Below are 23022 nucleotides of genomic sequence, written 5' to 3' on the forward strand. Positions count from 1 at the left end.
TACTACGTATGGTTTTCGAATCGTGTTCCAATATTTGTATCTCCAGTATGATGGTGATGAAGTCCAAATAGGGACAGGTAACGATCCGTCTGACATACAGTCTGTCATCAAAACTATCCCTGGATATACACGATACGCTCGTGATGATCTCTATGTAGGTACCAATGAGATGTGGTTTACTATCATAGCAACAAAGAGTTTGACCAGGGTTAGAATCGACGTTGAGATCATCGCCATTGACCTATCAAGTAAGTTTGTGATAAGTCTCGATTTGTCTTCTAATGATAATAATAACTAGTATTTAGTACCTTGTCCACAGTAAACTAAATCAAAGCTTTAAAACAAAATGATCATACATTCATCAGAAAGGGTACATACACAATGTTTAAAAGGGATATGGAAAAGAAAAGGGCTTAACTTAACTATTTAGGGAAGAGGTATGTTTTCAAGAGTTTATTAAATAGGTCTGTGGAATTTCCTGCTTTAATAAAAGAGGGGATATTTTCCATTCTTTGGATGCAGCTACAGTGAATGTGCGATCTCCAGCTTTGCTTTGCTAGGAATGGTAAACATAAATGAATTTAGAGAAGAGCGAAGATAAGTGCGAAATGTGTTATGAGATGTAAAGCAATCTTTGATGTATATACATTATTGGAATATAATTTAAGTTGGAATTCAATGCATCGCCCAATGTACTTCATTATCTAGTCATTCCAACGATAAGACCGACCCCAGATCGACTAGGGACCGAACAAATAATTACAGTCATGATAATCCCCAATGGCCAATGCAATTGATGGTATGGAGTCGGTTTAAAAATAATACGACAAACATGTGACTAGACAATACACAATGTCCCCTATTAAAGCAGGGGTCAAAGAAACTGAAAATTTCAAGCATTATGAGCTGTCTAAATATATTTTCTATTTTCTATCTTCTACCAGCCTTATTTGATTGTTCGAGCTCCAACATGAGCGTGTCACCGACTGTCCTGTGCGATGGGATTTACCACTGCGATCACTTCGAGGACGAATTAGCATGCAGTAAGTCAAAGCACAGCCGATGATATATTCTCTATGTGCTAAACATATTTTCCCCTTATTATATTTTCTAAATGCCTTCACGATTACCTTAATGCAATTATTGTTTTTATTTTTCATTTGGTTAGCAATTGACTTGCTTATGCGTTTCTATAATGGGCAAGTCATGAAAAATTTGTAGAAATTATGGTGTAGGAGTTCAAATTTCTTCTAATATTAATCAGAACCAAAAGAGGTTTTCCACAGGTTCGGAAGTATGGGGTGCTTTAGGAGTGAATGTCGCACAGACTTCTAATGAACACCGTTAGTTAGTGCATGAGTTGCGCTAAATTCGGTTTGAAGACGTAAACTCGTAGTGACGTTATTTTAATTACATAATCAAGTGTCCAATATTGTAAAAAGTGAAAATGACCTTGAAAAATGTAAAGTAAGGAAAAGAAAGAAAGAAAAGAGAAAAGAAGAAAAACGGAGAAAAAAAGAAAAAGAGGGAGGAGAGGAAAGAAAGGAAAAGAAAGAAAAGAAAGAAAAGGAAAAAGAACAAAAAAGAGAAAAGGGGGGAAAAAGGGGGTGAAAGAGAGGAGAGAGGGGCGGGGAGGTAAGAGCCTGAGAGAGGAGGAGTGGGAGTAAAAGAGAGAGGGGGTTGTTGGGTGGAGTTGTCTCGTCGAGGGAGCAAGAAAGACACGGATAAATATGTTGCTGTTTCGGGTCAGCTGTGTCGGTTTTTGCTCGATCCTCGTGTACTATATCAATGCAGAAGTTTAAAGTCGGTGAGATGTTTATTGTTGGTCGGCCGACAAGTTTGTTCCCCTACGAACTGTGACTTTTTATCCGCTGTGACGACTTCGAGACTGACTACAACTACAATACTTGTATTTTCTCGAAGTTTCACTTTCCTTTGATATCAGCTAAAGAAATCAGAGGTTTAACATTATTGGGGAAACTAAATTCAAACAAGGATTAAGAGTCAACAACGGTACGACGAATCGTCTTCCTTCCGCGCTTCGCGGGGGGGGGGGGGGGGGACGGGGGCGGAAACTTCATTTAAACGAGTCGAGAACGGTACAACGAATCGTTTGCTTTCTCTCATACTTTTAGGAAACGTCAATGCTTTCACGCTTCGCGCGGAGGAGGGAAACTGAATTCAGACATTTTAGAGTTAAGAATCGCGAACGATGCAACGAATCGTCTACTTTTTCTAATTATTAAAGTAAACGTCGGAGCTTCCGCGCTTCGCGCTAGAGGGGGAAACTGAATTCAGAACAATTAGGGCTTATTAAGAGTCGGAAACGATACAACGAATCGTCTGCTTTCTCTATTAATTTAAGGAAACGTCTAAGCTTTTCGGGCTTCGTGCGGGAAGGGGAAACTAAATTTAGACAAGGATTAAGAGTCGAAAACGGTACAACGAATCGTCTGCTTTCTCTAATAATTTAAGGAAACGTCAATGCTTTCACGCCTCGCGAGGAGGAGGAAAACTGAATTCAGACATCTTAGGGTTAAGAATCGCGAACGATGCAACGAATCGTCTACTTTTTCTAATAATTAAAGTAAACGTCGGAGCTTCCGCGTTTCGCGCGAGAGGGGAAAACTAAATTCAGAGAAATAGGGCTTATTAAGAGTCGAAAACGGTACAACGATTTGTTTGCTTTCTCTCATACTTTAAGGAAACGTCAGAACTTCAGCGATTCGCGCAGGATAGGGGAAACTAAATTTAGACAAGGATTAAGAGTTGAAAACGGTACAACGAATCGTCTGCTTTCTCTAATAATTTAAGGAAACGTCAAAGCTTCCGCGCATCGCGCATCGATGCCGTTCCCCATAATAAATTCAATCACATTTAGGAGTAGTTTGCTTATTCATCGAACGAGCATTCCAATGACTGACGCATATTCTGTGGACTATCGCAAGGGCTAAGGCTATGTCTTGGCTTGAAGTAACAGCAATTGTCTCAGCATTTTTATGGAATGGCTGTTTAAAGGGAACCTAAACCACGGGATTAATGATTTCACTATTCTTCCTGTCACTTTACCGCACAGTTATGAATATTCATGCATTACAAGTAAAAGTAACATCTTATTTTAGATGATTCAAACAATCATTTCATGTATATATGTGCTTTTCATTGTGGGTTTGGGGGATTTTTTTTAAAAGAGCAAATCTCCCATTGAGTTTCAACATGTGTTAAGTCTCGATCAAAGCGGCAGATCACATTATTCGTCTTCTCGACGATTTCAATGTCTAGTTCAAATTGAAGTTCTGCTTTACAAAAAAGAAGTCGGTTTAAGAATGAGGACGTCGCAAAACAACAGCAAATCAAATAAAGTGAATGTGAATGTTCAAATTTTACTTCAGGTCCTCGTGGTCCATTTCGTACCTGGGAGTGCAAAACAGATTCAAGTTAATATAACAAGCAACACCACCACCTGATGATTTATTATCTTTTCTCTAAGATTGTAAACACTTAAACAAGGCTTAGAGCCTAGGATTGATTGACCTAACAGAGTTTCCGATAAGCTTTGTATATCTAAAGGGTTGTTAAACAACAAATCTTTTATGTGGTCAAATTTATCCATCATGCTACGTATATATAACAACAACAAAAATCTTATTCCGATGTTCTTGTCAACGTATTTATATTTACATCGTTTAGCTTATCATTATCCATTATCATCAAAAGTAGGTGTGTCTACACAGTCACCAGAGTTAAAAGGCAATTTTTTAAGTAGACAAGTCCGACATATCCAATCAGCATCTGACTGAAAATTGTTATATACTGTTTAAGAACATTATATATATTATACAGGGATACTTCTTACCCACGATAACAATCTGCATTGCTCTTCACAAAGAGGAAACTTAGAGAGTTTCAACGTCATTATCACAGCGGATTGTTCCTTTCCTGTCGTACTTCGTGAGACTCGTAATTCTGTCATCTGATGTCCATTTTGTTTCCGTGTTTTGTACAGAATACATGCTTTTCCCGGTGAAATCGTGAATGGATAATATAAAGTAACTTTCTCGAGAGAGGCTCCCAAATTTTTCAGTGCTAGTTGACGGAGCTTATATATCAATCTTCAGTTGACGAACCCTTCATAATCGAATATGGATGCAAAAGTCTTTTTTTTTCTAACATTAATTTTCCCCCTTCTTCTCTCTCTTGTCTTTAATTTTGTTAACAGATAATTCAGCTACATATCTGCAGGAAGACGAATCACATTTCATAAACATGCCTTTCACCAGCACCAGCCGATTGTACAATGCATTCTTGCTACAAACAAATACTACGTATGGTTTTCGAATCGTGTTCCAATATTTGTATCTCCAGTATGATGGTGATGAAGTCCAAATAGGGACAGGTAACGATCCGTCTGACATACAGTCTGTCATCAAAACTATCCATGGATATACACAATACGCTCGTGATGATCTTTATGTAGGTACCAATGAGATGTGGTTTACTATCATAGCAACAAAGAGTTTCACCAGGGTTAGAATCGACGTTGAGATCATCGCCATTGACCTATCAAGTAAGTTTGTGAATAGTCTCGATTTGTCTTCTAATGATAATAATAACTAGTATTTAGTACCCTGTCCACAGTAAACTAAATCAAAGCTTTAAAACAAAATGATCATACATTCATCAGAAAGGGTACATACACAATGTTTAAAAGGGATATGGAAAAGAAAAGGGCTTAACTTAACTATTTAGGGAAGAGGTATGTTTTCAAGAGTTTATTAAATAGGTCTGTGGAATTTTCTGCTTTAATAAAAGAGGGGATATTTTCCATTCTTTGGATGCAGCTACAGTGAATGTGCGATCGCCAGCTTTGCTTTGCTAGGAATGGTAAACATAAATGAATTTCGAGAAGAGCAAAGATAAGTGCGAAATGTGTTATGAGATGTAAAGCAATCTTTGATGTATATACATTATTGGAATATGATTTAAGTTGGAATTCAATGCATCTCCCAATTTACTTCATTATCTAGTCATTCCAACAATCAGACCGACCCCAGATCGACTAGGGACCGAACAAATAATTACATCGTCATGATAATCCCCAATGGCCAATGCAATTGATGGTATGGAGTCGGTTTGAAAATAATACGACAAACATGTGACTAGACGATACACAATGTCCCCTATTAAAGCAGGGGTCAAAGAAACTGAAAATTTCAAGCATCATGAGCTGTCTAAATATTATATTTTCTATTTTCTATCTTCTACCAGCCTTATTTGATTGTTCGAGCTCCAACATGAGCGTGTCATCGACTGTCCTGTGCGATGGGATTTACCACTGCGATCACTTCGAGGACGAATTAGCATGCAGTAAGTCAAAGCAAAACTGATGATATATTCTCTATGTGCTAAACATATTTTCCCCTCATTATATTTTCTAAATGCCTTCACGATTACCTTAATGCAATTATTGTTATTATTTTTCATTTGGTTAGCAATTGACTTGCTTATGTGTTTCTATAATGGGCAAGTCATGAAAAATTTGTAGAAATTAGGGTGTAGGAGTTCAAATTTCTTCTAATATTAATCAGAACCAAAAGAGGTTTTCCACAGGTTCGGAAGTATGGGGTGCTTTAGGAGTGAATGTCGCACAGACTTCTAATGAAAACCGTTAGTTAGTGCATGAGTTGCGCTAAATTCGGTCTGAGGAAGTAAACTCGTAGTGACGTTATTTTAATTACATAATCAAGTGTCCAATATTGTAAAAAGTGAAAATGACCTTGAAAAATGTAATAGTAGGAGACCAGCCTGTAGGTTCCGTGACCAATCACTGGGAACAAAGGTTTAATAGTGTTTTTGTGTTCCCTGATGAATACCGAACAATTTTGACTTGGGCTGCCCCCTTGAAAATCCCGGGCATTTTCGTGAGGGGTCAACAAAGGTCACACAGGAATAAAAATTCAAATAGTTCCAATCGTGTCAATATGCATATCAAATTACTCGTCTGGTCATGAGGATTCCAAAAATGAATAGTTTGCTATACCTCCGACCTTAAATGAGGGCGCTATGGTCAAAAACGTTAAAAGGTCAACACACTTTTGACTGGTGGTCAAATTCACCAACACAGTGAACCTTATTAAATCACATATCAAATTACTCGTCTGGTCATAAGGATTCCAAAAATGTATAGTTTGTTATACCTCCGACCTTAAATGAGGGTGCTTTGGTCAAAAAAGTCAATGCACTTTAGAAATTCACCAACACAGTTAACTTGTCCGATTCTAATGACTTTAGGGTCTAATAATATGTTTTCTGACATAACAAATTTAACTAAGCAACTTTTAAAATCAAAAGTGGTTGCCATAACCTTGAAATTTCCCCAAACCCATGGATAAGAAGTTGTTAGATGTTTGTCACCGAAACGGCAGCCATTTTGAATGTACATGGTCAAGGTAAGCACTTTTACTTTTGAAAGTTGTATAGTTGAATTTGCCATGTCAGAAAACATATTATTAGACCCTAAAATCATTAGAATCGGACAATGTTAACTGTGTTGATGAATTTCTAAAGTGCATTGACCTTTTTTACCATAGCGCCCTCATTTAAGGTCGGAGGTATATCAAACTATATATTTTTGGAATCCTTATGACCAGACGAGTAAGTTAATATGCAATTTGATAAGATTAACTGTGTTGGTAAATTTGACTACCAGCCAAAAGTGTGTTGACCTTTCAACATTTTTTACCATAGCGCCCTCATTTAAGGTCGGAGGTATAGCAAAATATACATTTTCGGAATCCTCATGACCAGACGAATAATTTAATATGCATATTGATTGGAACTATTTGAATTTTTATTCCTGTGTGACCTTTGTTGACCCCTCACGAAAATGCCCGGGATTTTCAAGGGGGCAGCCCAAGTCAAAATTGTTCGGTATTCATCAGGGAACAAAAAAACACTTGCAAACCTTTGTTCCCAGAGATTGGTCACGGAACCTACAGGCTGGTCTCCTACTATAAAGTAAGGAAAAGAAAGAAAGAAAAGCGAAGAGAAGAAAAGCGGAGAAAAAAACGAAAAAGAGGGAGGAGAGGAAAGAAAGGAAAAGAAAGAAAAGAAAGAAAAGGAAAAAGAAGAAAAAAGAGAAAAGGGGGGAAAAGGGGGGTGAAAGAGAGGAGAGAGGGGGGGGGGGAGGTAAGAGCCTGAGAGAGGAGGAGTGGGAGTAAAAGAGAGAGGGGGTTGTTGGGTGGAGTTGTCTCGTCGAGGGAGCAAGAAAGACACGGGTAAATATGTTGCTGTGTCGGGTCAGCTGTGTCGGTTTTTGCTCGATCCTCGTGTACTATATCAATGCAGAAGTTTAAAGTCGGTGAGATGTTTATTGTTGGTCGGCCGACAAGTTTGTTCCCCCTACAAACTGTGACTTTTTGTCCGCTGTGACGACTTTGAGACTGACTACAACTACAATACTTGTATTTTCTCGAAGTTTCACTTTCCTTTAATATCAGCTATAGAAATCAGAGGTTTAACATTATCGGGGAAACTAAATTCAAACAAGGATTAAGAGTCAACAACGGTACGACGAATCGTCTTCCTTCCGCGCTTCGCGGGGGGGGGGGGGGGGGGGGGACGGGGGCGGAAACTTCATTTAAACGAGTCGAGAACGGTACAACGAATCGTTTGCTTTCTCTCATACTTTTAGGAAACGTCAATGCTTTCACGCTTCGCGCGGAGGAGGGAAACTGAATTCAGACATTTTAAGGTTAAGAATCGCGAACGATGCAACGAATCGTCTACTTTTTCTAATTATTAAAGTAAACGTCGGAGCTTCCGCACTTCGCGCGAGAGGGGGAAACTGAATTCAGAACAATTAGGGCTTATTAAGAGTCGAAAACGGTACAACGAATCGTCTGCTTTCTCTAGTAATTTAAGGAAACGTCAAAGCTTCCGCGCAACGCGCTAAAGGGGGAAAATTGAATTCAGATAAGGATTAAGAGTCGAAAACAGTACAACGAATCGTCCGCTTTCTCTAATAATTTAAGGAAACGTCAAAGCTTCCGCGCATCGCGCTAAAGGGGAAAAAACTGAATTCAGATAAGGATAAAGAGTCGAGAACAGTACAACGAATCGTTTGCTTTCTCTCATACTTTAAGGAAACGTCAAAACTTCAGCGATTCGCACGGGAGGGGGAAAAAACTGAATTCAGATAAGGATTAAGAGTCGAGAACAGTACATTGAAACGTTTGCTTTCTCTCATAATTTAAGGAAGGGTCAAAGCTTTAGCGCTTCGCGCGAGAGGAGAAAACTGAATTCAGAGAAATAGGGCTTATTAAGAGTCGAAAATGGTACAACGATTCGTCTGCTTTCTCTAGTAATTTAAGGAAACGTCAAAGCTTCCGCGCATCGCGCATCGATGCCGTTCCCTATAATAAATTCAATCACATTTAGGAGTAGTTTTCTTATTCATCGAACGAGCATTCCGATGACTGACGCATATTCTGTGGACTATCGCAAGGGCTAAGGCTATGTCTTGGCTTGAAGTAACAGCAATTGTCTTAGCATTTTAATGGAATGTCTGTTTAAAAGGAACCTAAACCACGTGATTAATGCTTTCACTATTCTTCCTGTCACTTTATCGCACAGTTATGAATATTCATGTATTAAAAGATAAAGTAACAGCTTACTCCAGATGATTCAAACAATCATTTCATGTCTATATGTGCTTTTCATTGTGGTTTGGGGGGATTTTTTTGAAAAGAGCAAATCTCCCATTAAGTTTCAACATGTGTTAAGTCTCGATCAAAGCGGCAGATCACATTATTCGTTTTCTCGACGATTTCAATGTCTAGTTCAAATTGAAGTTCTGCTTTACAAAAAAGAAGTCGGTTGAAGAATGAGGACGTCGCAAAACAACAGCAAATCAAATAAAGTGAATGTGAATGTTCAAATTTTACTTCAGGTCCTCGTGGTCCATTTCATACCTGAGAGTGCAAATCAGATTCAAGTTAATATAACAAGCAACACCACCACCTGATGATTTATTATCTTTTCTCTAAGATTGTAAACACTTAAACAAGGCTCAGAGCCTAGGATTGATTGACCTAACAGAGTTTCCGATTAGCTTTGTATATCTAAAGGGTTGTTAAACAACATACCTTTGATGTGGTCAAATTAACCATCATGCTACGTATATATATAACAACAACAATAATCATGTATGGATGCAAAAGTAATTTGTTTTTCTTACATTAATTTTTCCCCTTCTTCTCTCTCTTGTCTTTAATTTTGTTAACAGATAATTCAGCTATATATCTGCAGGATGACGAATCACATTTCATAAACATGCCTTTCACCAGCACCAACCGATTGTACAATGCATTCTTGCTACAAACAAATACTACGTATGGTTTCCGAATCGTGTTCCAATATTTGTATCTCCAGTATGATGGTGATGAAGTCCAAATAGGGACAGGTAACGATCCGTCTGACATACAGTCTGTCATCAAAACTATCCATGGATATACACAATACGCTCGTGATGATCACTATGTAGGTACTAATGAGATGTGGTTTGCTATCATAGCAGCAAAGAGTTTTACCAGGGTTAGAATCGACGTTGAGATCATCGCCATTGACCTATCAAGTAAGTGTGTGATTAGTCTCGATTTGTCTTCTAATGATAATAATAACTAGTATTTAGTACCCTGTCCACAGTACACTAAATCAAAGCTTTAAAACAAAATGATCATACATTCATCAGAAAGGGTACATACACAATGTTTAAAAGGGATATGGAAAAGAAAAGGGCTTAACTTCACTATTTAGGGAAGAGGTATAGGCCAAGAGCATTAGTTTTAACATGGAAATTTATGGTAACAAGCTGATTTTTTCAGGATAGCTCCAGGAATATGTCTAGATTAACATACTAAAAGTCCTCATAAATCCTCCTTGAGCGTTTTCCGCAATCCAAGATGGCGTCCAAAATGGCCGCCATGTCCTGAATTTCTTATAGCTCTGCAACTAGATAACCCAAATACAAAATTTAAATATCTAAATATATGTTTTTTAGCATAAGGAACTCAATAAAATACATGTTGATAAATTCTTCAACACACAAGTAGCTATAAACCACTTTTAGTCCTTTTCGAAATCCAAAATGGCGCCCAAAATTGCCGCCATTTCCTGTATTTCTTATAACTTTGCAACTAGATAACCCAAATACCAATTTAAATGTCTAAACATATGTTTTTCAGCATAAGGAACTCAACCAAATAGTTATTTACAAATTTTGAAACACACAAGTGGCAGTAAAACCACTTGAGCCCTTCCGGAAATTCAAAATGGCCATTATTTCCAAATTTATCTCATTGTAAGTAGATACGTAATGAATATAATGAAATGTCTAGACTAGAAAAGCACCATTGAAATACATATCAGTACAACAATCTGTTAATTAAAAATACCTCTTATGCATAAAGTACACACACACACACACACCAACATACACATATGGCTGCTTCCATCATCCTCAACGATATCAGACTGACAGTGTGCAACCGTGAAGAGTACTCAACATTAGATGGAACTGAAAATGTAGACACATTAGTACCAAGGTCGCTAAAGCTTTTTATACATAATGACTGTAAGAGGTGCGGTATGGATGTTGCTTTGCTGCAGCACTAGTTGGAAGTCGACTTTTTAACTGAAAGGATGAACTCAGAGAACTGCGACCAATTGCCCGTTTAATTGTATGCAGTGTGACGGTAGTCATCAAGAACTGCTGGCCCCATAAAGGCTTTCCCGGCTCTTTTTTTTTTTACCTCGTCATGGGTGCTTCCACTGCGAATATATCAAGCAAGCCATAGTCAAGTTTCTTGTGGACCATATTGAAAGTTTTACGACTGCCCTGATGGTAGGTTGCAGAGACCGTATCACACCCTGTCACAGCTTAAAGAAACATCAGGCAATTTCTAGTGTCCCCAATGGCATGCTGAATTTCATGAATGTTGAAGACCGTGACAGGATTCTGCGGCATAGCATGTGCATATCTGTGGAAGTGGTTGCCGGAGCAAGTAGCATGACCAGTAAATCTGTGTCCTTACCAACGGGCACCTGTTCTGACTCTGCTACTGCTTGTGCTATAGAGACAATCAGGTTTAATAGTGGCATCCGCTTCTGCCTGCCTGATACCGTTATGTATTTTGTCACGTAGACTTTGTATAAGTCTCATCTTATTGTTGCTGTAGGCAAGCTGTTTTGGTTTGTGCTTGTTGGCATATAATATATTATCATCAAATAAAGAGGTACATCTTTGGGCTATTCGTCTCTGCTCAGCTACCTTTGTCGAAGTTGCACTTCCATATCCATCGAACACCACCGTCACATGAGCTCCATAATGATTAAGGGTGCAGTAGGCGACCACGGCCATCTTAAACAAAGAGACCATTTCTGGCACGTTGGATTGCTTGGAGAACGAATTCAGCAGGAGACCCAGAGAACTCTTTGTTGGCTTCCGCAGCACCCCACATTTGAAAGGGAAAGTGCGTGGGAATATGTTCATAAGCAAAGACCGATTCCATCTCAGTATTGTTATTCAGGACACATGTTATTCTGTTGAACAGTAGTGTTGGGTTGACTTATGTGCTTTGTCCCTGATTTTCACTCTCTTACTATTGGCACCAATGGTCTTTATCTTGTCCTTACGATGTACGTAACTTGAATTCTGTAAACTTCCTACCATGCATTCGTTTCGGATGCCGCTACTATGCCGATTTGTACAGGTTAATCACAATTAACAGATTAGCCAACGACGATGCCAGTTGACAAGGAGACCAGGCAATTAGTTTCGTATCAAGCAAATGGTGATGTGCCTGCAGCCATCCAACAAAGAAACATCTTTCTTTATTGTCTCTTGACCTGGTACTTTGCTGTATGTCTTTATGCTGCTCTGGTGTACCAGAGTGTACTCCGGTGAACTGTTCCAGTTCATCACAGGTAGGAACACAGTGAGGAAGTACATGAACCCACTTTAATAGCCAATGTACTGTCTGTGATTCCACGTCCACGAGTCATTTCTCTAGATGTTTTCAGCTGCCGCATCAGGAACTTTTCAATGGTCTGATCAGAAAAGTTTCCACCCCAGAATGAATCCACACAGCGGATGGTAAAATATCCCATTTCTGCGAATTCATTTCCTGGCATAGTTTGCTCTAGAGCTTCCATCTGTTTTAAAAACAACCTGACATATTTGAACTAGGGAAGATGTCCTGCAGCATGGAAATGTTGTATCATTTCCCTTACACAGCTGAGATGGAGCTTCCAGTCCCTGTCCTTTCAGCTGGAATGAAACATTGCAGAATAGACACATAAATGTCGGATTTACTGCAACCAAAGTTTCCCTGTCCTACTGTGTCCTGCTGCCCGTGCAATGAGTTGTGAAATGATCTGACTTTAACTGTTTGGCACACTCTTCTCAGGTCCAACAGTCACCTTCTTGTCCTGGTTGAGGAGTGCACCATACAGATTCGCTAAGTGGTCCTTATCTATGCTGTCTAAGACGCCAGGTTTACCCATCAACACGCCATTGAGGGCAGCTGAAGTAAGTATGTGAGCACGAAGAGAAGGGGAAATGCATGACCAGATTGCATTATGTATGACAGACCCTTTGGCGTCTCCCATAGCTCTACAAGCATACTTCTGCCCATGACGTGGACTATATGCTGCCGAGATATGGCATGAGGAGGTGAAATCCACCAAAACGGACGATTACTTTTCCTAGGTCTTGAGAAGAAGCTACAATCTCTGCTGCCTTGATGTACGAGGGCTGGTTAAATGTTACTGCACATATTCTTAAGTTATATGTTTTTCACATTGTGACTGTGCAAAGTATAGTGCCGTGTAGATGGTACTCGGATTAGAGGAGTCTAAATTTATGATGGGCAGAGTTTCAATTCTCGTACTGGTCACTCTGCATGGCCACTTTCATGAAACCAATCCATGAAGGACAAAGCTCATGTTGCTCAGCTCAAGATGTCTATCTGTTCACGTGAGCCACACTTCCGGTGTTTATACGAAGCCATTCCAACAATATTGGCGACAGAAATGACCTGGTCTACTAGCAGAAATGACCTGGTCTACTAGCAGAGATGACATGGAATGGGCTATTGAGGTGCATGTCCTGTTAGAAACCTTGTGACTTTTGCCTTTGCGACAGTAATTGGTACTAATGTGTCTTCATTTTCAGTTCCATCTGACGTTGAGTACTCTTTACGGTTTGCACACTGTCAGTCTGATGAAAGCAGCCATATTTGTGCATGTGTGTGTGGATGGGTGTGTGGGTGTGTATACGTTATGTATAAGAAATATTTAATTATTTAACGAAAGGTTTATTTGTACTGATATGTATTACAATAGTGCATTTCTTGTATAGACATTTGATTGTATTCATAACGCACCTACTTTAATACAGTGAGTTAAATTCGAAATAATGGCCATTTTGGACGCCATTTTGAATTTCGGAAAGGGCACAATTGGTTTTACTGCCACTTGTGTGTTTCAAAATTTATTGATAAGTATTTGTTTGTGTTGCTTATGCTGAAAAAACATATATTTAGACATTTAAATTTGGTATTTGGGTTATCTAGATGCACAGTTATAAGAAATTCAGGAATGGCAGCAATTTTGGGCGCCATTTTGGATTTCGGGAAGGGCTAAAGTGGTTTATAGCTACTTGTGTGTTTCAAAATTTATCAACATGTATTTTATTGAGTTCCTTATGCTAAAAAACATACATTTAGACATTTAAATTTTGTATTTGGGTTATCTAGTTGCAAAGTTATAAGAAAATCAGGAAATGGCGGCCATTTTGGACGCCATCTTGGATTACGGAAAACGCTCAAGGAGGATATACGAGGACTTTTAGTATGTTATTCTAGACATATTCCTGGAGCTATCCTGAAAAAAAATCAGCTTGTTACCAAACATTTCAGGTTTAAGCCTATTTTGACCTAATGCTCTTGGCCTAGTATGTTTTCAAGAGTTTGTTAAAAAGGTCTGTGGAATTTCTGCTTTAATGAAAGAGGGGGTATTTTCCATTCTTTTAATGCAGTTACAGTGAATGTGCGATCGCCAGCTTTGCTTTGCTAGGAATGGTAAACAGAATTGAATTTTGAGAAGAGCGAAGATTAGTGCGAAATGTGTTATGAGATGTAAAGCAATCTTTGATGTATATACATTATTGGAATATAATTTAAGTTGGAAATCACTGCATCGCTCAATGTACTTCATTATCTAGTCATTCCAACGATAAGACCGACCCCAGATTGACTAGGGACCGAACAATGATAATCTCCAATGGCCAATGCAATTGATCAGGGGCGGCGATTTCTTTTCATGACCGGGGGGGGGGGGGGGGGGGGGGACGAAATGCGAGGAACGAGGGAGGAGTGACGTAATGAGCAAAATCGTTTTTTTTTTTTTTTTTTGGGGGGGGAGAAAAAGATCCGCATCATCACCGCCAGGGGCGGCGATCCCGGGGGGGGGGGTGGACGGGGGGACACGTCCCCCCACCCCCCTCGATTTTTGTAGGGGGGATCTTCCCCCCCGAAAATTTGAAAAAGTGCAAAAAAATAATGTAGAGTAAATACTGACTAAAGACTTTAGCACACTATAAGGCTTTGGAGGGCCCAAGAGTGCAGCGTTTAGACAAATAAAAATACAAAAATCTTCTGGCTCGGGAGCTATGCTCCCTCGCAGAATATTCTTCAAAATGTACAAGTGAAGTGTGAAAAAAAGTGAAGTGCGAAAAAAGTACATTGTTTGTTTTTATACTATAATTTTGCTAAGGAATATAATTTTATAATACAACAAAACTTCAAAAACTGTGAGGGAGTAGTCACTTTCGTCTCCTTCATCCCTCTTATTCACTATGCTCACTCACTCGGACAACAAAACTTCAAAAACTGTGAGGGAGTAGTCACTTTCGTCTCCTTCATCCCTCTCATTCACTATGCTCACTCACTCGGGCTTTGGGCAGTCCACCCCCCCCTCCCGATAAAATTCAAACGTGGTTTATTTCTAATTCGTTACCAGTGACTAATTTACAAATGCTGTTGAAATGGCCTATTTCCCTGAGCTTCCGGTGGTTCTGTCCCCTGTACCCCACCAAGGTCCCTAAGGCAGGCCCCTGGTTGCTCAGCTGACCATAATCAAATGCCTAAATCACCTGAGCTTCCGGGGGCTCCGCCCCCTGGACCCCAACAGGGCCCTACACGGACCTCTGGATGCACATATGACCATATTCAAAAGCCTGAAACCATGAGCTTCCGAGGGCTCCACCCCTAGACCCCACCAAGGGCCCTAAGGCGCCCCTGGATGCTCATCTGATCGTAATTTAAGGCCTAAAACCGCTGAGCTTCTGGGGCTTCACCCCCTGGACCCCACTTTGATTAGTGACCTGCATGCATGTGTCACAAACAAGGTATCAAAATATGCTCATCTGACCCTTATTAAATGCCTAAAAAACTCTGAGCTTCACGGGGCTCCGCCCTTGACCCCCGCCGGGGCTTTGCCCGTGGACCCCACGCCAATTTACGCCCCCACCTGCTTTGCATGCTGTATCTGATCGCAAATACTTAAGCCCCCCCTAACTCCCATTTTGAAAAACGTTCCGCGGGGCCTGCATGTAACATGTAAGTGCGGTGATGATGCGGATTTTTTTCTCCCCCCCCCCCCAAAAAAAAAGATTTTGCTCATAACGTCACTCCTCCCCTGTTCCTCCTCGCATTCGTCCCCCCGGTCATGAAAAGAAATCGCCGCCCCTGATCACCGCTCTTACATGTTACATGCAGGCCCCGCGGAACGTTTTTCAAAGTGGGAGTGAGGGGGGGGGGGTGGGCTTAAGTATTTGCGATCAGATATAGATTTTTTTGCACTTTTTCAAATTTTCCGGGGGGAAGATCCCCCCTACAAAAATCGAGGGGGTGGGGGGACGTGTCCCCCCCGTCCCCCCCCCCCCCCGGGATCGCCGCCCCTGCAATTGATGGTATGGAGTCGGTTTGAAAATAATACGACAAACATGTGACTAGACAATACACAATGTCCTCTATTGAAGCAGGGGTCAAAGAAACTGAAAATTTCAAGCATTATCAACTGTCTAAATATATTTTCTTTTTTCTATCTTCTACCAGCCTTATTTGATTGTTCGAGATCCAACATGAGCGTGTCACCGACTGTCCTGTGCGACGGGATTTACCACTGCGATCACTTCGAGGACGAATTAGCATGCAGTAAGTCAAAGCAAAACTGATGATATATTCTCTATGTGCAAAACATATTTTCCCCTTATTACATTTTCTTAATGCCTTCACGATTACTTTAATGCGATTATTGTTTTTATATTTCATTTGGTTAGCAATTGACTTGCCAATTCGTTTCTATAATAGGCAAGTCATGAAAAATATGTAGAAATTAGGGTGTAGGAGTTCAAATTTCTTCTAATATTAATCAGAACCAAAAGAGGTTTTCCATAGGTTCGGAAGTATGGGGTGCTTTAGGAATGAATGTCGCACAGACTTCTAATGAAAACCTTTAGTTAGTGCATGAGTTGCGCTTATTTGATTGTTCGAGATCCAACATGAGCGTGTCACCGACTGTCCTGTGCGATGGGATTTACCACTGCGATCACTTCGAGGACGAATTAGCATGCAGTAAGTCAAAGCAAAACTGATGATATATTCTCTATGTGCTAAACATATTTTCCCCTTATTACATTTTCTTAATGCCTTTACGATTACTTTAATGCGATTATTGTTTTTATATTTCATTTGGTTAGCAATTGACTTGCCAATTCGTTTCTATAATAGGCAAGTCATGAAAAATATGTAGAAATTAGGGTGTAGGAGTTCAAATTTCTTCTAATATTAATCAGAACCAAAAGAGGTTTTCCATAGGTTCGGAAGTATGGGGTGCTTTAGGAGTGAATGTCGCACAGACTTCTAATGAAAACCTTTAGTTAGTGCATGAGTTGCGCTAAATTCGGTTTGAGGACGTAAACTCGTAGTGACGTTATTTTCATTACATAATCAAGCGTCCAATATTGTAAAAAATGAAAATGACCTTGAAAAATGTAAAGTAAGGAAAAGAAAGAAAGAAATGAGAAGAGAAGAAAAACGGAGAAAAAAGAAAAAGAGGGAGGGGAGGAAAGAAAGGAAAAGAAAGAAAAGAAAGAAAAGGAAAAGAAGAAAAAAGAGAAAAGGGGGAAAAAAGGGGGTGAAAGAGAGGAGAGAGGAGAGAGGGGGGAGGTAAGAGCCTGAAAGAGGAGGAGTGGGAGTAAAAGAGAGAGGGGGTTGTTGGGTGGAGTCGTCTCGTCGAGGGAGCAAGAAACACGGGTAAATATGTTGCTGTGTCGGGTCAGCTGTGTCGGTTTTTGCTCGATCCTCGTGTACTATATCAATGCAGAAGTTTAAAATTGGTGAGATGTATATTGTTGGTCGGCCGACAAGTTTGTTCCCCTACGAACTGTGACTTTTTATCCGCTGTGACGACTTCGCGACTAACTACAACTACAATAATACTTGTATTTTCTCGAAGTTTCACTTTCCTTTAAACTCAGTTAAAAAAATCAGAGGTTTAACATTATCGGGGAAACTAAATTCAAACAAGGATTAAGAGTCAACAACGGTACGACAATCGTCTTCCTTTCTCTTTATTTTGATGAAACTCCAAAAATTCCGCGCTTCGCGCAGGGGCGGGGGCGGAAACTTCATTTAATCGAGTCGAGAACGGTACAACGAATCATTTGCTTTCTCTCATACTTTTAGGAAACGTCAAAGCTTTCGCGCTTCGCGCAGAGGAGGGAAACTGAATTCAGACATTTTAGGGTTAAGAGTGGCGAACGATGCAACGAATCGTCTACTTTTTTTCTAATAATTAAAGTAAACGTCGGAGCTTCCGCGCTTCGGGGGAGAGGGAAAAACTGAATTCAGAACAATTAGGGCTTATTCAGAGTCGGAAACGGTACAACGAACCGTCTGCTTTCTCTAGTAATTTAAGGAAACGTCTAAGCTTTTCGCGCTTCGCGCGGGAAGGGGAAACTAAATTTAGAAAAGGATTAAAAGTCGAAAACGGTACAACGAATCGTCCGCTTTCTCTAATAATTTAAGGAAACGTCAAAGCTTCCGCGCAACGCGCTCAAGGGGGAAAAATTGAATTCAGATAAGGATAAAGAGTCGAGAACAGTATGACGAATCGTTTGCTTTCTCTCATACTTTAAGGAAACGTCAAAACTTCAGCGATTCGCACGAGAGGGGGAAAACTGAATTGAGATAAGGATTAAGAGTCGAGAACAGTACATTGAATCGTTTGGTTTCTTTCATACTTTAAGGAAAGGTCAAATCTTCAGCGCTTTGCGCGAGAGGGGAAAACTGAGTTCAGAGAAATAGGGCTTATTAAGAGTCAAAAACGGTACAACGATTCGTCTGCTTTCTCTAGTAATTTAAGGAAACGTCTAAGCTTTTCGCGCTTCGCGCGGGAAGGGGGAAACTAAATTTAGACAAGGATTAAGAATCGAAAACGGTACAACGAATCGTCTGCTTTCTCTAATAATTTAAGGAAACGTCAAAGCTTCCGCGCATCGCGCATCGATGCCGTTCCATATAATAAATTAAATCACATATAGAGTAGTTTGCTTATTCATCGAACGAGCATTCCAATGACTGACGCATATTCTGTGGACTATCGCAAGGGCTAAGGCTATGTCTTGGCTTGAAGTAACAGCATTTGTCTTAGTATTTTTATGGAATGGCTGTTTAAATGGAACCTTAACCACGGGATTAATGCTTTCACTATTCTTCCTGTCACTTTATCGCACAGTTATGAATATTCATGTATTAAAAGTAAAAGTAACATCTTACTTTAAATAATTCAAACAATCATTTCATGTCTATATGTGCTTTTCATTGTGTGTTTGGGCGATTTTCAAGAAAAGAGCAAATCTCCCATTAAGTTTCAACATGTGTTAGGTCTCGATCAAAGCGGCAGATCACATTATTCGTCTTCTCGACGATTTCAATGTCTAGTTCAAAATGAAGTTCTGCTTTACAAAAAAAGAAGTCGGTTGAAGAATGAGGACGTCGCAAAACAACAGCAAATCAACTAAAGTGAATGTGAATGTTCAAATTTTACTTCAGGTCCTCATGGTCCATTTCATACCTGGGAGTGCAAATCAGATTCAAGTTAATATAACAAGCAACACCACCACCTGATGATTTATTATCTTTTCTCTAAGATTGTAAACACTTAAACAAGGCTCAGTGCCTAGGATTGATTGACCTAACACAGTTTCCGATAAGCTTTGTATATCTAAAGGGTTGTTAAACAACATATCTTTTATGTGGTCAAATTTATCCATCATGCTACGTATATATAACACCAACAAAAATCTTATTCCAATGTTCTTGTCAACTTATTTATATTTACATCGTTTAGCTTATCATTATCCATTATCATCAAAAGTAGGTGTGTCTACACAGTCATCAGAGTTGAAAGGCAATTCTTTAAGTAGACAAGTCCGACATATCCAATCAGCATCTGACTGAAAATTGTTATATACTGTTTAAGAACATTTTATATACTATACAGGGATACTTCTTACCCGCGATAACAATCTGCTTTGCTCTTCACAACCGTCATTATCACAGCGGATTGTTACTTTCCTGTCGTCCTTCGTAAGACTCGTAATTCTGTCATCTGATGTCCATTTTGTTTCCGTGTTTTGTATAGAATACATGCTTTTCCCGGTAAAATCATAAATGGATAATGTAACTTTCTCGAGAGAGGCTCCCAAATTTGTCAGTGCTAGTTGACGGAGCTTATATATCAATCTTCAGTTGGCGAACCTTTCATAATCATGTATGGATGCAAAAGTCTTTTTTTTTCTTACATTAATTTTCCCCTTCTTCTCTCTCTCTTGTCTTTAATTTTGTTAACAGATAATTCAGCTACATATCTGCAGGAAGACGAATCACATTTCATAAACATGCCTTTCACCAGCACCAGCCGATTGTACAATGCATTCTTGCTACAAACAAATACTACGTATGGTTTTCGAATCGTGTTCCAATATTTGTATCTCCAGTATGATGGTGATGAAGTCCAAATAGGGACAGGTAACGATCCGTCTGACATACAGTCTGTCATCAAAACTATCCATGGATATACACAATACGTTTCTGATGATCTCTATGTAGGTACCAATGAGATGTGGTTTACTATCATAGCAACAAAGAGTTTCACCGGGTTAGAATCGACGTTGAGATCATCGCCATTGACCTATCAAGTAAGTTTGTGATTAGTCTTGATTTGTCTTCTAATGATAATAATAACTAGTATTTAGTACCCTGTCCACAGTAAACTAAATCAAAGCTTTTAAACAAAATGATCATACATTCATCAGAAAGGGTACATACACAATGTTTAAAAGCGATATGGAAAAGAAAAGGGCTTAACTTAACTATTTAGGGAAGAGGTATGTTTTCAAGAGTTTGTTAAATAGGTCTGTGGAATTTTCTGCTTTATAAAAGAGGGGGTATTTTCCATTCTTTGGATGTTGTTACAGTGAATGTACGATCGCCAGCTTTGCTTTGCTAGGAATGGTAAACAGAAATGAATTTCGAGAAGAGCGAAGAAGATAGTGCGAAATGTGTTATGAGATATAAAGCAATCTTTGATGTATATACACTGTCGCTCATAAAGTTGGGAATATATTAGTTTTACCCCAATTTATGGAATTATTTTAAAAATAATTTAGAAATAATAGATCTAGATAATAGTATACATTCTCAGATTTTATTGAATAATAATTTGCCAATGTGTGTTTTGCGGGACTGCTAAAGCATGTGTATGCTACCATGCTTTTCAACTAGGGGACTTACGCCCTCAAGTCATAAATGACAGTAATGAGGATTAATGCCAAACAAAAGGGAACTAATATAGCACATCGACACGGTTTTGATCCTGGGGACTCACAGTTACGAGGCCATTGCTTTGTCACTGAACCATGACTGTACGCAGCGGGGGCTAGGGTAGGGGGCAGTTTCCATAAATAAAATAAAAAACAGAAAATGCAATAAATTTTCAATAATTTATTGCCTTTACCCCGGTTCCCAACATAAAAAATCTTCTATGTACCCATGCCTTGAGCCATAATGCATGGCCGTCCAGAGGATATTTTTATGTTGGGGACCGGGGTAAAATCCAATAAATGATTGAAAATTTATTGCATTTTCTGTGTTTTTTTTTTATTTATGGAAACTGCCCCCTACCCTAGCCACCGCTGCGTACAGTCATGGTTCAGTGACAAAGCAATGACCTCGTAACCGTGAGGCCCCAGGATCAAAACCGTGTCAATGTGCTATATTAGTGCCCTTTTGTGGGAATTAATCCTCATTATTGTCATTTGACTTAGGGCATAGGTCCCCTAGTTGATAAGCATAGTAGCATACACATGCTTTAGCAGTCACGCAAAACACACATTGGCAAATTGTTATTCAATAAAATCTGGGAATGTATAGTATTATCTAGATCTATATTTTTAAATTATTTTTTTAAATAATTCCATAAATTGGGGTAAAACAAAAATATTCCACCTTTATGAGCAGCAGTGTACATTTTTAGAATATAATTTAAGTTGGAAATCACTGCATAGCTCAATGTACTTCATTATCTAGTCATTCCAACAATAAGACCGACCCCAGATCGACTAGGGACCGAACAAATAATTACAGTCATGATAATCCCCAATGGCCAATGCAATTGATGGTATGGAGTCGGTTTGAAAATAATACGACAAACATGTGACTAGACGATACACAATGTCCCCTATTGAAGCAGGGGTCAAAAAACTGAAAATTTCAAGCATTATGAGCTGTCTAAATATATTTTCTATTTTCTATCTTCTACCAGCCTTATTTGATTGTTCGAGCTCCAACATGAGCGTGTCACCGACTGTCCTGTGCGATGGGATTTACCACTGCGATTACTTCGAGGACGAATTAGCATGCAGTAAGTCAAAGCACAACTGATGATATATTCTCTATGTGCTAAACATATTTTCCCCTTATAACATTTTCTTAATGCCTTCATGATTACCTAAATGCAGTCATTGTTTTTATTTTTCATTTGGTTAGCAATTGACCTTGCTTATGTGTTTCTATAATAGGCAAGTCATGAAAATATGTAGAAATTAGGATGTAGGAGTTCAAATTTCTTGTGATATTAAAGATAAACTTGAGTTCTGGTAAAAAAAAAGAAAATAAATTCTCACAGAATCAAACGAAACTTACACTGAATGTTCAAGATTACAAATAAATGACATGTGCCAAACAATTTTGGAAGAAAATGTATACTGGCTGAGTAGTGAGCATAGAAAGACTTGACTCCAGAACCTTGCAGTGCACATTAATACTTACATGCTACATGATCAACTGTTTCTGATCCTTTCACACCCTTTTCTTTCACAATGCAATCGCATTACCAGTACTAAAGTTTATCTTTAATCAGAAGCAAAAGAGGTTTTCCACAGGTTCGGAAGTATGGGGTGCTTTAGGAGTGAATGTCGCACAGACTTCTAATGAAAACCGTTAGTTAGTGTATGAGTTGCGCTAACTTCGGTTTGAGGACGTAAACTCGTAGTGACGTTATCTTCATTACATAATCAAGTGTCCGATATTGTAAAAAGTGAAAATGACCTTGAAAATGTAAAATAAGGAAAAGCAAGAAGAAAAGAGAAGAGAAGAAAAACGGAGAAAAAAGAAAAAGAGGGAGGAAGGAAAGAAAGGAAAAGAAGAAAAGAAAGTAAAGGAAAAGAAGAAAAAAGAGAAAAGGGGAAAAAAAAGGGGGGGGGGGGTGAAAAGAGAGGAGAGAGGGGGAGGTAAGAGCCTGAGAGAGGAGGAGTGGGAGTAAAAGAGAGAGGGGGTGTTGGGTGGAGTCGTCTCGTCGAGGGAGTAAGAAAGACACGGGTAAATATGTTGCTGT

At 39.2% G+C, this 23022-nt stretch overlaps 1 protein-coding gene across 1 annotated transcript in view; it reads left to right on the top strand.

Moving 5' to 3' along the window:
- The window catches only part of LOC115928483, a 28047-nt gene continuing 5025 nt past the window's right edge, over positions 1 to 23022 (top strand). The window contains exons 1-7 of the mRNA XM_030995715.1: positions 1 to 248; positions 945 to 1043; positions 4220 to 4567; positions 5269 to 5367; positions 9545 to 9634; positions 16179 to 16277; positions 20238 to 20326. Of these exons, the coding sequence (XP_030851575.1) occupies positions 170 to 248; positions 945 to 1043; positions 4220 to 4567; positions 5269 to 5367; positions 9545 to 9634; positions 16179 to 16277; positions 20238 to 20326 (903 nt within the window). The 5' untranslated portion in view covers positions 1 to 169. The remainder of the gene's footprint in view (positions 249 to 944; positions 1044 to 4219; positions 4568 to 5268; positions 5368 to 9544; positions 9635 to 16178; positions 16278 to 20237; positions 20327 to 23022) is intronic.

Source organism: Strongylocentrotus purpuratus, unplaced genomic scaffold, assembly GCF_000002235.5.
Source record: "Strongylocentrotus purpuratus isolate Spur 01 unplaced genomic scaffold, Spur_5.0 spur5_scaffold_3, whole genome shotgun sequence".
Classification (NCBI taxonomy): domain Eukaryota; kingdom Metazoa; phylum Echinodermata; class Echinoidea; order Camarodonta; family Strongylocentrotidae; genus Strongylocentrotus; species Strongylocentrotus purpuratus.